The sequence below is a fragment of the Propithecus coquereli genome, unplaced genomic scaffold (genome assembly GCF_000956105.1).
Source record: "Propithecus coquereli isolate 6110/MARCELLA unplaced genomic scaffold, Pcoq_1.0 Scaffold197, whole genome shotgun sequence".
NCBI classification, from domain to species: Eukaryota; Metazoa; Chordata; class Mammalia; order Primates; family Indriidae; genus Propithecus; species Propithecus coquereli.
In genome coordinates this window covers 2,899,611-2,914,960 of record NW_012144633.1, presented here as the reverse complement: position 1 = coordinate 2,914,960, position 15,350 = coordinate 2,899,611, and the positions used below count along the sequence as shown (strand labels likewise).

At 37.6% G+C, this 15,350-nt stretch overlaps 1 protein-coding gene across 3 annotated transcripts in view; it reads left to right on the top strand.

The window, feature by feature from the left end:
* The window catches only part of FMO5 (flavin containing monooxygenase 5), a 31,703-nt gene that overhangs the window by 6,098 nt on the left and 10,255 nt on the right, over window positions 1-15,350 (top strand). For all 3 annotated transcript variants that reach the window (XM_012643464.1, XM_012643463.1, XM_012643462.1), the window contains exons 3-7: window positions 2,718-2,906; window positions 3,564-3,726; window positions 4,527-4,669; window positions 7,738-7,937; window positions 10,986-11,338. In XM_012643464.1, coding sequence (XP_012498918.1) covers window positions 2,718-2,906; window positions 3,564-3,726; window positions 4,527-4,669; window positions 7,738-7,937; window positions 10,986-11,338 — 1,048 coding nt within the window. The remainder of the gene's footprint in view (window positions 1-2,717; window positions 2,907-3,563; window positions 3,727-4,526; window positions 4,670-7,737; window positions 7,938-10,985; window positions 11,339-15,350) is intronic.

Here is a 15,350-nt window from a genome sequence, read left to right as displayed (position 1 = left end):
TATGCATTTAACTTTTATATTATTTTGTGATTTTTCGTAGAACAAATTTTTGTGAATGAGATAGATATATCTTATTCAACTCTTTTTGAGATAAATTTTGACATTTTGTTAATTTGTTATACATTATGTGAAGTTTACTTCTTATTCTATACATGTGTTTCTTAATATAATTTGGTATACATCTATTAAATATTTACCTAGAGTGCTTATTTACAATTATAGATGTTGTAGGGAAAACCATGAATACAATTCAAGGGGCTTAACAATCTAGTTGAGAAGATAAGGAATATGCTAACAGCTGTCCCTAACCTTTTTGGCACCAGGGACTGGTTTCATAGAAGACAATTTTTCCATGGATCGGGGAGAGCAGCAGTGGTGAGTGGGTAGTGTGAATTAAAATAAAATTTTAAGGCTCACCCCCCACCGGCTGACTAAATAGACCCCCACGTGGCCAAAGGAATATCCTAAAACTAAATTGCCTGCCAGGAGGAGGGAGGTCAGACATGCCTCATCATGGAGACATCCTTTGTAACCCATTAGCAGGCCTAAGGGTATGTAAGACAAACCTGCATGTCCTCAATTTACACAACAAATCTATGTCCAGTGGCTTATCTGGTAAAAAGCTCCTTATGTTGAAACATTCCAACCCTTTACTCAAAGCTTCATGTCTTTAACCTATTACAAGCCAAAGAATCTTTAAACCTATCTATAACCTGCAAGCCCCCCGCTTCGAGATGGCACAACTTTTCGGGCCAAACCAACGTATGCCTCCCACGTATTGATTTATAACTTTACTTGTAACCCCTGTCTCCCTGAAACGTATAAGCCAAACTGTAACCCAGCCACACCGAGTCCACTGCTCAAGGCCTCTTGGGCGTGGTTCCAGGTCATGGTCCTCAAGTTTGGCTCAGAGTAAATCTCTTTAAAATTATTTTACAGAGTTTGGTCTTTTTTTCGTTGACAGTAGGCAGAGCTCAGGTGGTGATGCCAGCGATGGGGAGCAGCTATAAATACAGATGAAGGTTGGCTCGCTTCCCCACGAAAAAAATTTCATGGAAGTAATTTTTCCGTAGACGGGGGTGGCCAGCGGAGCTCTGAGGTCCACTCCCTAACAGGCCAGACTGGTAGTGGGGGTTGGGGACCACAGTGCTATGAGACATTATGGACGTCTTCGAATCCTAAGCTGAGAAATAGGAAATATGTTCTATAGAAAGCAAGGCAACATCTAAAATTTTAATTGGGACAGAAATATAGTCCCAGTCACACCTTAGAAAGAACACTTTGGTTGAAGTAGGTAGGAGAGATTATAAGAAGAGAGTTGAAAGGATAATCATGAAAATGTTATTAGCAGTCAAAAGAAATGAGATGCTGGATTATGGGGCAGAGAAATAGGAATGATCAATTTAGGATTCCTTGAGTGAATAATTCTTCAATAAAAATGAGAGGATAACAGTCTTAAATGTGGACAAAGCCAAAAAATACTCTCTTTTGTGGGCGTTTAATATTTTGTAATACCCAATATTTCAACATCTGTTCAGTTCTGGAATAAAAAGGGAGGAGGATATCTAAATTGTTTAAAGTGACTTTCCATAATCAAAACTATTTTTGAAAATCTAATAACTTGAAAGCTTGTCATTTGTGACAGAATAATAGGCTGGGTAGAGATTGTATTATTTTGTGTGATCACCACAGTAACAACCCCACGAGGTAGTTACTAGGAAGTTTTTGAGGAAGCAAAGCAGTTTGTTGTATGGGGAAGAATACTGAGTTGGGGATTAATGTCATCTAAAGCAATGCCTCTCAGATTTAATGTGCATCTGAATCCCTTGAGGATTTTGCTAAAATGCGGGTTCTGATTTGGTAGGTCTAGGGTCTGAGATTCTGCATTTCTAACAATCTCCCGAGCAATGCCCCTGATGCTAGTCCATAGACCACATTTTGGTAACAAGGATCTAGAGCAGTGGTTCTCAAATTTTAGTGTATTGTGTTGGGCATTTAGCTCATTTCCTTTTTATATTATGAATAATGCTGCCATTAACATCCTTTAACATAAATCTTTGTCAACAATGCTGAGTATTTCTTAAAAGACCAGGTAACTTTCAAGGGTTTTCATGACATTGCTCTCCAGAAAACATTGTACTAACTTATACTCTCTTCAGTATATGTTCCCATTTTACCTCATTTTTACTCTTTTAAAAGATTATCACTTAATGTTAGTAACTCTTTATTCACATATTTAGAACTTCAGCTTGGATAGCTAGAATTTACGGGGACTGGCTGCACATTTTTCTATCCCAGATAGTCTCTTCGTGTGGCTAGGTTGGGCTTCTTTACACTATGGTGGTCTCACAATAGTTGGATTTCTTGCATGACTGCTAGCTTCTACCAAAGCAAGCTTTCTAAGATACCCAGGCAGAAGATACAAGGCTACGTATGACTTAGTCTTGGAAGTTATTCAGTGTCATTTCAACTGTATGTTGTGGGTCAAAAGCGAGTCATAAATATACCTCACATTCAAGGGGAAGGGACTACACAAGGACTATACTAGAAGATGTGTAGGGGTGTGTGTGTGTGTGTGTGTGTGTGTGTGTATGTGTGTGAGAGAGATTTGTGTTCATTGGCATTTCTTTCTGAAAACTTTTTCAAACATTGATTGGATCTTATTAAATCATGAAAAGAATTCTCAAGTTGCTATGAATGCTTTTTATTTATTGCAGGAAAATCCTGAAGAAGGAAGGGCCAGTATTTACAAATCAGTGATCATCAATACTTCTAAGGAGATGATGTGCTTCAGCGACTATCCCATCCCAGATCATTACCCTAACTTCATGCACAACTCCCAAGTCCTGGCGTATTTCAGGATGTATGCCAAAGAATTTGACCTTCTAAAGTATATTCGATTTAAGGTAGAGAACTTTGAGTGCATCTTTGTGTTTGAAGTTGTTTGTCAAGTAAATGAGCAATGTGGTTTCATTTACCAATATTTACTTCTAAAGATTGGCTTGATATGCACATATATTTATTTTACCTAGGCAAAGACTCCATTCTTTTTCCTCTCTGTACCTGAAAAATATTAATGAGAAGGTCTCTCTTTTATATTATTTGGCTGCAGATACAGGAAGCCACCTGCCAGAGTGTTTTCATTACCTTCATTTTATACTAAGAAGCCATCAGAGGGTCTTGGGATGTCTGAGGGTCAGGAGAGGAATAGGCATTTCATGCATGGAGTGCCACAGAAGCACAGGAGAAGTCCAGGCTTTTGGACCAAGAGACCTAGTGACTTACACTTTTCTAGAAGCAGAGGAGAGTACAACATTAGCCTGCCAACTCTATTTTATTCATTCTTCTTTGTGGAAGTTTTCTCACTCTGACCATAGCTCAAAACAAAACAGTTCATATTTGTGGAGTATGAAGATCAAATATCCCCACATGGGCCCTATTATGTGATGGTGCCTGTGATATCAGCCCTTTGTGTAACATTCTGCAAGGAGAGTCATGTCAGGGAAGATGTCCACATAGAGGCTGTGGTTACAGCCCCCTGTAGTTATCACTATTTTTTTCAGACCACTGTGTGCAGTGTGAAGAAGCGGCCTGATTTCTCTACTTCAGGCCAATGGGAGGTGGTCACTGAGTCTGCAGGGAAAAAGGAGATAGATGTCTTCGATGGAGTCATGGTTTGCACTGGTCATCACACCAATGCTCACCTACCCTTAGAAAGCTTCCCTGGTAAGTAACCTACAAGGAAGGAAGACCCTTGACCCATGCCTGTGACCTGACCCCTGAGGAATGAGAGGATTGTGGTCTGAGTGATTCCTACTTTGGGATGAAATAAGGCTTATCCTAATTTGTATGTTCCCTTGAAAATGTTGGGGTAACTTATATTATTGCCATTTGCAGAGGTAGAGGTAATGGCAATTTTGGAGATTAGAGGAGAATTAGAGGCCTATCTATTTAGTTACAAAATGACGTTAGTTTTTTTAAGGATCAAAATAAAGAATGTGGAATTCTTGATGAGCATTAGGTTGATTGAGGAATTTTTCAGCAATCGAGGAAACAAACAGAAATATTAAGTTTCTAAGGAAGAAATGAAAGCTTCAAGAATTTAATTTCAGCCTTTGGCCTGGATTTTCATTTGAAAAAAAATGCACCCTATGTATATTCTAGAGCATAAAAAACATATATATTCTAATTGAAATGGGAGTAGGTATTTAAAGGGATGAAAAGACAAATGAGAATGGAGGTTTTCTGAGGAAGTTTTGATTTGTAAATCCACAAATCCAAAATACAAATGGATCCTGAGTTAAGCAAACTACTTATGATAACAAAATCACAAGGTCTTACTCTGAGGCTATGGGAAAAGAAAATAGGCAAAAATATTCAGAAAGGCAAGAAAGTAGCCGAGTAAAGGGAGAACATACAGAGAATATATGCTTGACCTTTAAATTCTGCAAACAGATCGAGTGATCTGACAAATGATATTCGTCATATAAACCATCACCCAATAATTATTTTCCCTTCTCTTGCAGGAATTAAGAAGTTCAAAGGACAGTACCTGCACAGTCGAGACTATAAGAACCCAGAGGGATTCACTGGAAAGAGAGTCATCATCATTGGCATTGGGAATTCTGGAGGGGATCTGGCTGTGGAGATTAGCCACACGGCCAAGCAGGTTGGAATCAGTATATCCTTTTGCTTCTCTGTTGCTTCACTCTCAGCAAGGAAGCTGCAGGTGGACCCAAGAGAGAGCATGGACACCTGCACGTAGGCCATCAGTACCAGTGGCAGGTGTAGGGCTTGGTTTCATTGCCTCGGTTGGCAACATGATTGATGCAAATGGAGGAGTTGAGGTTACCAGTTGGCCTCACACTAGGGAATTAGTTCACAGCCACAGACTGTGCTCATATTTCCAGCCAGCCACCATCTCAGAATGTGCCTTTGGCTTTGATAAATACCAAGTAATTATTGGGAGAGCTTGTTAGGATGCAGCGTTCGGAGTGTGGATCTTCTGTTGGCCAGCAGAAGTCCCATGTTCTTCTGTGAAGGAAAGTTCACTGTAATCATTAAAAACTTTTCACTCATATGACGGTGGGTGAATTTTCCTTTTCATTCCTCAGATAGTAAGAAAAAGCAATCTAATCTTTTCAGAGACAATGGGGATATTAGTATAAAGAGCGTCCACACTATAGCACGTGCAAGCAGCTCACCCAGGCTTTGCATACAGTTATATAACCCAGAATGACATTCATTCTAAACTAATTTCTATAAGATATAATAATAGAAAGCAACTTTCTAAAGGAAAAAAAAAGCAATTTCTATCTCCTTGGTTTTCTGTTTTGTTTGTTTTGGGTTTTGTATCATAGATTTTTGAATTGGGAAGAAAGTGTCTTCACTTTGAATTCCTGGAAAAAGATGTCATTTTTATATTTTGTTATTTATGTCTTTATTGAATCATAATTCTATTAGCAATTGATAAATATCTGGTTGTTATTCAGTAACTTTAATTAAGTTTTGCTTCTCCACAAATATGCCTTAAATTATTATTTTTTTAAATAGAAGCTTAATGCCACAACTTTGTTAAATGACCCTTCTTCAGCAACTTTGCTCCAATAACACTTTGCAGTACTATCCTCAGCTGTAACCACAAAAGCGATTTCATATGTTACGCCAGGAATTAATTCAACAAACATTTATCAGGAAATAATTATGTAAACAAGAAAGGGTAAAAATGTGTGTTGGCCTTATGGTAGAAGAATGTGCAAGGTATGCAGTAGGGACCCATGGCAAGAGCCTTCTTTAACATCTTTAAATGGTCAGTTCTAAGGGAGCTGGACCTTACTTGCCTTGGGGAATTGTAGATTGCCAAGAAACAAAGCATTCTGGGTGGGTGGAGACAAAGTAGCTATGTATGGGAGAAAACCTGAGAAAATGCATAGCAAAATTATGTGTGCATAGCAGAGGCAATACCATCACACCACAAATGAAAGCTGAAAAAACTCAGTTACTGGGTTCTAACCTTTTGCTTTACATATTAAATTGTATTAATGAGAATTTGCTAATAAATCACAATTTTTAGATGGACCTATAAATTTCAGTGTATCAAGGAAGTTTTGGTATAATTCTTGTGGTATAATGCTTTTGTAAAGAGAAAACATCCCTTTCTTACAAGATTAATTTCATACAAAATTATATTGATTAAAGAATTTTCCTTACTTTTTTTCTTATACATCTATTTTTTTCCTTATAAATATGTTGTTTGCTTAAAACCAGGTATATATGGAAAACTGAAATAAAAATATGACAGCCATCAAGTATTTATCAAGTATTTACTATATACCACACCTTTTACAAAAACACTTAAATCTGTGAGCAATAGCCTTGTGATGTATGTATTATTGTCACTATTTTATAAATAGGAAACCTTTTAATTAAGGCTCTGAGCATTTTCATTGCTCGTGAAAAGTTATATAGCCTGCACATAAAACCATTCAATTCCTAAGACCTTGTATGCTCTTTCAACTATGACATGTAAAAGTACATAATTGTCATAGCATTCAAAGTCACCATAGGTAAGAATACATTTGTGAAGCAAAGGATTATCCCTATGTAGACAGGTCGTCTTTTTACATAAGACCTTAGACAAAAGACCATGAAGCAATGTACTTATGCATCTTACAAGCCTGGAAATCATCTCCAGAGAGTTTTATAATGTAGAAAAAGTGATACTTTTGCCAAGTAATTGAATATTAAACCTTTATCAACTCTGAACATGGACTTTAACCAGAGAGGACACAGAAACTCTGACCAGCGTCCTGTTGTTCTACTAACAATCTTAATTTTTTTCCATTAAATTAAATAATCAATAAAATATTTCGTAAGCACAGGCTTTGGAGTGTCAGACCTGGGTTGGAAATTCAGCTCTGCCACCTACTAGTTGTATGATGTCAGGCAAGTTATTCATCTTCTCCATGCCTCTCGCCCATGGAATGGAGATAATACCTTCCTCAAGATGTTGTGTGGATTAGATGAAAATATAGATAAAAGACTTAGCACAGTGACTTACAGGTCACAAATCTCAATAAATGGAAGTGATGATAATGTGTTGGGGAGACTATAAGATGTGTAGGCTATGCCTCCCACCCTTAAGAAAACACGTTTGAAGAGACAGAAATTAAGAGTGTATAAAGTTTAATATCACTGTAAATGATAAATATCAGAGTTGTTTTGTAACAATGCAAACAAAATCAATGGCAAAAAGACTGAGGGTTTTGGATTAAATAATCCCCAGTTGCTTTCAGCTTTATCATTCCATGATTTTTAATGAGTTCTATAGGTGATAAGTACTAGAGAAGTTTAGAAAATGGAGAAAAAATTGTCAGCCTGAATGGTCAGTGGTGTCTACAAAGAGGAGGCAGACTTCACATAGATTTTAAAAATGAATAAACGTTGGAGAATTAAGAGGAGAGAGGGCTTTTCAGGCAGGCATAAAGGCATTAAACAGAAATATAGTGGTGGATCAGAGTAAGACATACTCTTGGACAGTACATATACCAATTTAATTTTAAGCTTTGTGTTTGGGAAGGAAGATGGCAGGAAACAAGCAAACGAACAAACAAAACATTGTGCAGGGATTAAAAAGCCAGACTAATGAGTTTGAATTTAATCTTGACGAAAATGGGGATGCTTTTGAAGGTTTATGAGCCAGAGTGACAAAAGCAAACCATTTCTCTCATGCCCCAGGTTTTTCTCAGCACCAGGAGAGGGGCCTGGATCCTGAATCGTGTAGGGGACCACGGATATCCTTTTGATGTGGTGTCCTCTTCTCGACTTAACCATTTAATAACAAAGATATGTAGTCAATCATTCATAAACACCTATTTGGAAAAACAGTTGAACAAAAGATTTGACCATGAAATGTTCGGCCTGAAGCCTAAACACAGGTATGTCCCCGAATGGGAGTAGGGTGGTAATGGCCCAGGCACAAGAAAAAGGACTGTTCATACAGACTAATAATAGAGTTACCTCTACTGAGACATTAAGAAAACCCACAGAATCTGAGATCAGATTTCTGCCTTGTCCCCCACAGAAATCCAAGACCCACTGGTCTGTAGGTTTTCAGAGTATAATTCTCATTGGCATTACCATTTTCTCATTTCCCCAGGTATCAGTCCTTTTTACGTGATGCCCAACAACAACAGCAGCAGAATGGTAGTGAGGGTAGCACATCATTCGTTCATTCATCCAGCAAACACTGAGCACCTGTTATGAGCCAGGCATCAGACTGGGCACGAAATACAGAGAGAAAAGACATAATAGTAATACTGATACAAATAATAAAACGATACCTTTTTGAAGACTTTCTGAAAGACATAAATGAGTTTTATGCATCATCTCACTCAATCCTCACAACAGCCCTATCGGTTGGTACTATTTTTATCTCCATTTTACAGATATAAAAATTGAGACTTAGAGAAACAAAGTAATGTGCCCAAGTTCAACACAGTAATAAATGGCAAACCCAAGAAATGGCTCATACCTTAAATACTCTAGTGAGAAGAAGGACAACAGTATGTAATAAAGAAATACATAGAGTGCTATGAGGGTATAAAGGATGGGGTCTGAGGGAAAGCATTTCTAAAGGCTGACTTAACATTTTTTTCCCTCCAACTTTTTATTTTTGAAAATGTTGAGATCTACAGAAAAGTTGCAAAATAGTAAGCACAATGGATCATATACCCTTCACTTGGACTCACCTATTATTAACATTTGCTATGTTTGCTTTCTCTCGCTCCCTCCTGAAGATAGATAGATCCACATATGTATAGAATACTACAGACATAAGTGCATATTTTTTTCTGAACCATTTGAGAGTAAGCTGCAGTCATTAAGATACTTTACCCTAAATACTTCAGCATATATTTTCTAAGAAAAAGGGCATTCTCATACATAACCATAATATAATTATCACACTTGGGAACTTTAACGTTGATAAAATATATTAGCTAATATATTGGCATATTCAACTTTCACTAGTTATCCCAATAATATTTTTTATAGCCTTTTTCTTCTTTTTTTAAATCCGGGATCCTGTAAGGTATCAGTTACACCATTGCATTTAGTTGTTATGTCTCTTTAATCTCCTAGTCTGAAATAATTCTCCACTCTTTTTTTTCTAGATATAACTTTTTTTTTTTTTTAAATCCAAGTCATGATTTTATAGAGTCTCTAAATTTGGACTTGCATAGTTGTTTTTCCTTTATTATATTCAGGTTAAATATTTTTGGCACATATACTACATAGGTGATGTTGATCTTCTTGGATGGATCACATCAGGAGCCACATGATATCAGTTTATCCCATAGTAATGATGCCAAATTTGATCATTTGGATAAGGTGGTATCTACTGAGTTTCTCCAGTTACAAAGATTTTTTTTCCCTTTGAATCAATCAGTGGGTTAATATTTGGAGGCTGTGTTTACCAAAAGTCTCTCACCTAATTTTCTTAGCATGTATATCTTTGGTGGCTACAAAATAAATAAATTGAGACTTTATGGAATAATCAGAGATAGCCAAACAAATAGGGTAGGAGGTAGCATTCTAATTGTAAGTACAAAGTCTTGGAATAGCAAAAAATATACTATGCTCTGGGACCTGCACATAGTCTGGTATGGCTGGACTATATGGCAAGGTTGGATGAGGGATCGAATACATCTCCAGGTTCACCAGACGTGAAAACTTTTGTATGCTCTGCTAAACAAAGAATCTGGAATGAAGACAGTCTCAAAGCCATTCAAAGTGAGTGATGTAATGATAATTATATTTTAGAATGACCATTCTGAAAATGGTGAATAGGGATGGGACAGGGGGCCCTAAAGACAACTGTAAGTGTCCAGGTGAGATAGGGAGTAGATAAACTATTCTGGAGATGTTAGGGGAGAAAGAGAAAAGGCTCGGTGACCAGAGGCTTTGACTCACAGTTTTGTGGCATGGGCAACTGTGTGGATGGTGGTACTGTTAGTGAAAAGTAGTAAGTTTGGAGAGAAAGATGAAATCATGAGGTTAGAATGCAGAACAGAATCTACCCAAAGGTTAAAGTCAAAACATAACTAAGTGCAACAAACCAGTAATAATTGTTTAAACATATAATACTCCTAAGGCTAGGCCAACTCTGTCTGAAGATGATGGGCTGAGAAATCTGAGTTAATTTAGGATTCAGGAATTAAGACCTCTTTTTAGAAAGATCTGAGATACTGGAAACCAGCTTTATTTATTTATTTGTACCCTTATCCTATGCTGTCTCTAGAAAACACTATTTAACAGGCCCAAAGTATCCCAAGGGAGTTCATTGAAAACTACTTTAATATAAATTCTAAAATCCTAGTCTGTGTGATACTGGGCAAGTCACTTAACTTTTCTAGGCCTCAGTTTCCTCATCTATAAAACCTGGATAACGATACCTGTCCCGCCCCCTTTGTAGAGTTTTGTGGGAGTCAAATAAGTTAATGCATATAAAAGCAACTTACAAACTTTAAATTGCTATATACATGTACTTTATTACACGGTTTGGAAAATGATTATCTAAATCTAGCTCTTGGGCCTTTGAAACTGGAAAGGAAACTGAACAGAATGTTGATAGTTTAGTTCTCCCAGTTTTCTTGATATGTGGATAGAAACTATTGGCCATGGCCTTATCATATCCCAGGACATTACTGTTACTTGAGAAACCATACATTCACTCCTCAAATAAGACTCTTCTTTAATCACTTGTCCAACATTCTCCCTTTAAATACCACCTGGGGTTGAACTTCAGCTCTGAGATCTTGATCTGCGCCAAGCTGGAGTAAATTAGACCGTTCCCAAATTTCATGGATAGACTGAGGGAGAGACCATTGGCATATTATTTACCTCCACCAAAGCAGAATTTTATTTATGTGATACTGATTTCTCTCTCTCTCATTTCTCTTTCTGGTCTTTATCACCACTCCCAGAGCTCTGAGTCAGCATCCAACAGTAAATGATGACCTGCCAAATCGTATAATTTCTGGCTTGGTGAAAGTGAAAGGAAATGTGAAGGAATTCACAGAGACAGCTGCCATATTTGAGGATGGCTCCCGGGAGGATGACATTGATGCTGTTATCTTTGCCACAGGCTATAGCTTTGCCTTTCCTTTTCTTGAAGATTCTGTCAAAGTGGTCAAAAACAAGATATCCCTGTATAAAAAGGTCTTTCCTCCTAACCTGGAAAAGCCAACTCTCGCAATCATAGGCTTGATCCAGCCCTTGGGAGCCATTATGCCCATTTCAGAGCTCCAAGGACGCTGGGCCACTCAGGTATTCAAAGGTAAGTGACCATGCAAATTGACTACTTCATTACTTGATGGTAAGTTTAATTCTGTTTGTGTATTTGCTTTTAAATATATTGACTGTTTGTATGATTATAACAGTGCTTAACACAAAGTTAGTACTGGTAAATTTACTTTTGAGTAAATCGAAAGTAGTAATTGATAACCATGGACATACACCAGAATCACCTGGGAAATTTTTCCAAGCTGGGCATGCTTTGACCCCATTCCTTTAAGTCTGGGTTGGGACAGGTTTAAGATCATTAAGAAAAATATTCCCCAGTGATTCCAAAGTGCATTCCAGATTAGAATTCACTCATCTAGGTTTTAGATAACTGGCATATGTTTGTGAAGTAAAAGAAATTTATCTTCTTTCATTATAGATAAAGTCAAATACAGAAATGGTATAACTTGATTTCAGCGAAAAATTAAGACCACCTGAATGGAGACTAGTTCATAATGTAGAATATTCAATCTCTTAAATCCTCACTTTTTTCCCATATCTCCCCTCTTTCAGTTTTGGCTAGGAGTACATGAAGAAAATATTGGGGGGTTTGGGATAGTAGTCTCAATATGAGTCAACAGAATGACATGGCTTCTGAAAGGCATAGTCAAATATAGCATCATTAAAAAATTATAATGTCCTAGAATATTACAGTTGTTCTTCTCTAAACTGGTCAGACTATGCCCAAAGACATATTTTTAAAATGAAGCTGGAGTGAATTAAATAAGGACAGAGATAATAATGATTTAAGGGATTTGAAAACATGTCATCTGGAGCACAACTGAAGGAGCTGGAAAGGGTTAGCCTGGAGAAGACAAGATTCAAGGGATGGCCCATGGTAGAAAGATTAGATATACTCAGTATACCTTCAAATGGTCAAACCAGAACCAAGGAGTAAAATCTTGAAGGTTGCATAATATCAGGTAAACATTAAGAAAAAACCCAAAAAGTTTTTTCCTATCAGCCACTGCCATTTCAAGATGGAATGGGCTGCCTCTGAAATTGTGAGGATTCTAAGCAGAATAGGAAAACGATGCCAAGTGACAGAATGGCCATTTGGCCAAGGAGGTATGGAGTAGATTCAAGCCTCAGAATAGGGAGAAAACAGATAACTTTTAAGGTTTCTTCTAAAGAAGAAATTCATTGATTCTTTCATTGTTACAATAAAATTTGCTATCATTACTAATATTTCATTAGAATTATTCAGTCTTCCTGTTGGAAGTACAGCTTTCTGTTCTCTAGTGAAGATCTTGATAATAGCAGAGAAAAAAAGAAGCAATGGTATTAGAGTTGATAGATCAAAAACCTTTCCAAATTTGCCCAAATTTCTATCATTTTTTAATTCCTTCCAGTCCTATCCAGTAGATCACATACTACTTGAGAGCATTAGACAAGCAATATAATTCAAACAACCCATCAGGTTGGCTTTCTGGTCATAGTAAATGGATCTTTTAATTGGGTCAATTAAGTAAGGGGAGAAAGGTTCATTAAAACAGGCTACAGCATCTTAATATACTTTAAGTGACTAAGACTCTTCCAGGACCAAGTGAACTGTTGAGAGGAATAGGGAAAATGAGTATTTACAAGAGGCCGCATTATAGCTATGGGATTAGGGGATTTTAGGGAAAATGTGCAAAAGGCCCAAGTTTTCTGTGCTAGCAAAAGCCTAGTACCAATTCCTCCAGCTTTCTTCTAACACTTGCAAGGAAGAAATCTTCAGAAGAATCCCTGTAACTTTACCAAACTTCCAACAGAAACCCTGAGTTTATTCTATCCATGGCTCACCTGTCCACCTACCAAATCCTTGCCTTCTCTTCCCTCCATTCTACCTTTACTGTGACAGTTTTAAACCCTTATGACCAGCTGGTTTCTCCCATTCTTTCATGTCTGTCCAACAAAGCCTGTCCCCTTCCCTAGCCTCTCCCTCCCCTACTAAGCCTCATTTCCTTCTTCCTCTGTTCTATAGAATTACTGTTCTCTTGTCAAGAAAATATTCTACCCTCTTGTAGAACCCTGAACTCACTTCTTGCCTTGATTGAAACCTAGCTTCTTTTTCCTATGCCTCTTTTGCAGCCCTGGCAAGTGTTCTACTTTCATTTGGCAACTTTCTTTCCTAGAAAACCATTTGGCAACTTTCTTTCCTGTGCATCACAGGAAAGCATTGTGTCATAGCACGCCATCCACAATGTTGTTACTCCACAAATTGGATACGAACTGAAATTTCAGGCCCATCTTTCACTAATCTTTCCCATACCTCCTGCAGTCTTCTAGACGCACTGGAAAACGTAAGCAGCAAACGCAGTAGGTGCCCTGAGCCCTTTGCCTTTGCTTCTGTTGTCCTTTCTTCTTGGTATGCCCTCCTTGGTATGCCTTTATAATTGTATAGAAAAAGCCTGTACACATTTCCTCCCTCCCTTAGTAATATAATATATTGAAAGTTCCAGGAATCATGTTTATTTGCCTTTGTATTCCAAGCCTAGACCAGTGCCTGCACATAGGAGGTATCCAATCCATGTCTGTTCAAATGAACACCAGTTTAGCCTTGACATAAACGAAGTTCTAATTACTGAAGTAGAAACTTCTTATCTGAGGATCTCAGCTTATGAACTTCCTTATTTCCAGTCATGTTAAATCCTGGCTAGACTGGAAGAGCAGAGTGGCAGCCATATCTCTTTTCATCTTTACACTGAAACATACAGGGGCAAGTCTGGATTACACAAAGACAACCTACCTTAGGCCTGAGAGCAGACTGAAAGCCCTACTCCCACAGAACTGTAATTCAGGCTCTCTTCCTTCCCACCTTGTCATGGGCCCCTTGAAAAATCTCTGAATTTCAGGTCCTCACTGGTCTTCACAATATTGCTCAGCTAACATTTACTGACTTCTTAGTATGGACCAGGCCCCTCTGCTAGATGCTAGAGATGCATGTATGACCAAACAGAAAAGCCCTATCTTGGCGGAACTTAGAGTCAAGCAAGGAAGACAGACAAGTAAATAGACGTTGAATGTGATCATTCACTCAGCAGATATTGTCATAACTTAAACAGGTGCTCCAATAGCAAGGCAGAGAGCTGCCATGGGAGCAATGGGCAATAAGTACCCAGTTCTCTCTACAACTACATAAGAACTTACTAAAAAGACAAGGAAATCCCAATCATAGAGGGGAAAAAAATCACTAATATTGTATTTATGCAAAGTTAGAGAAAAATGACAGAACAAATAGAGTTCTGGGAATTGCAAGTAGTTCAGAATGCTTGAAAATAAAGTGTTATAGGAATGAAGGAAAATGAAACTGGAGATATTCATAGAGGCAATATTAAGAAAATCCCTAGGTGCCATGAAAGAAGTCTGCATTTATTGTAGGCAATAGAAAACCACTGAAGGATTTTAACTGGGAGAAGAGTTAAATCAGATTTGCAATTTAGAAGATGTATTAGAGGGGAGTGGAATGGGAAGTAGGTCAGTTAAGAACCTGTGGTAAAAGTCCAAGTACGATATCAAGGGGACTTTAACACATTGACTGCCACACTTGAAAAAAAAATTTTTTCCCTAGGGTGACGGTGTTTTATTAAAACAAAACAATCCTTTGTAATTTGTTATTTTTTATTGTTTTCTGTGCATGAGTTATATGCAATACAATCCACATTTTTAGAATTAAATTGCCAATATTAATTTTAACAATAAGAACATCAATAAGTAAGATTTTCATGAACCAACTGCAGGGTTTTGCTTCACGAGGGCCCAGGCTCAAAACTAGAGTGAGTTAAATACAACTTACATGGCAGTTAATGTGTTAAACCAAAGTAACAACAATCTAAAGGAATAGGAGGAGGCAAACCAAAATGAAACTCCACAGGCGAATTAGAAGGGTTTGGTGACAGCATGCATGTTGGGGATGAGACAGAGAAAAGAATGTGCTCAGGTGCTCCAGACATTAATTTAAATTGGGAATATACGTAGGGGAACAAGATATGAAGGAAGGAGATGAGAAATATGGTAAAAAAAAA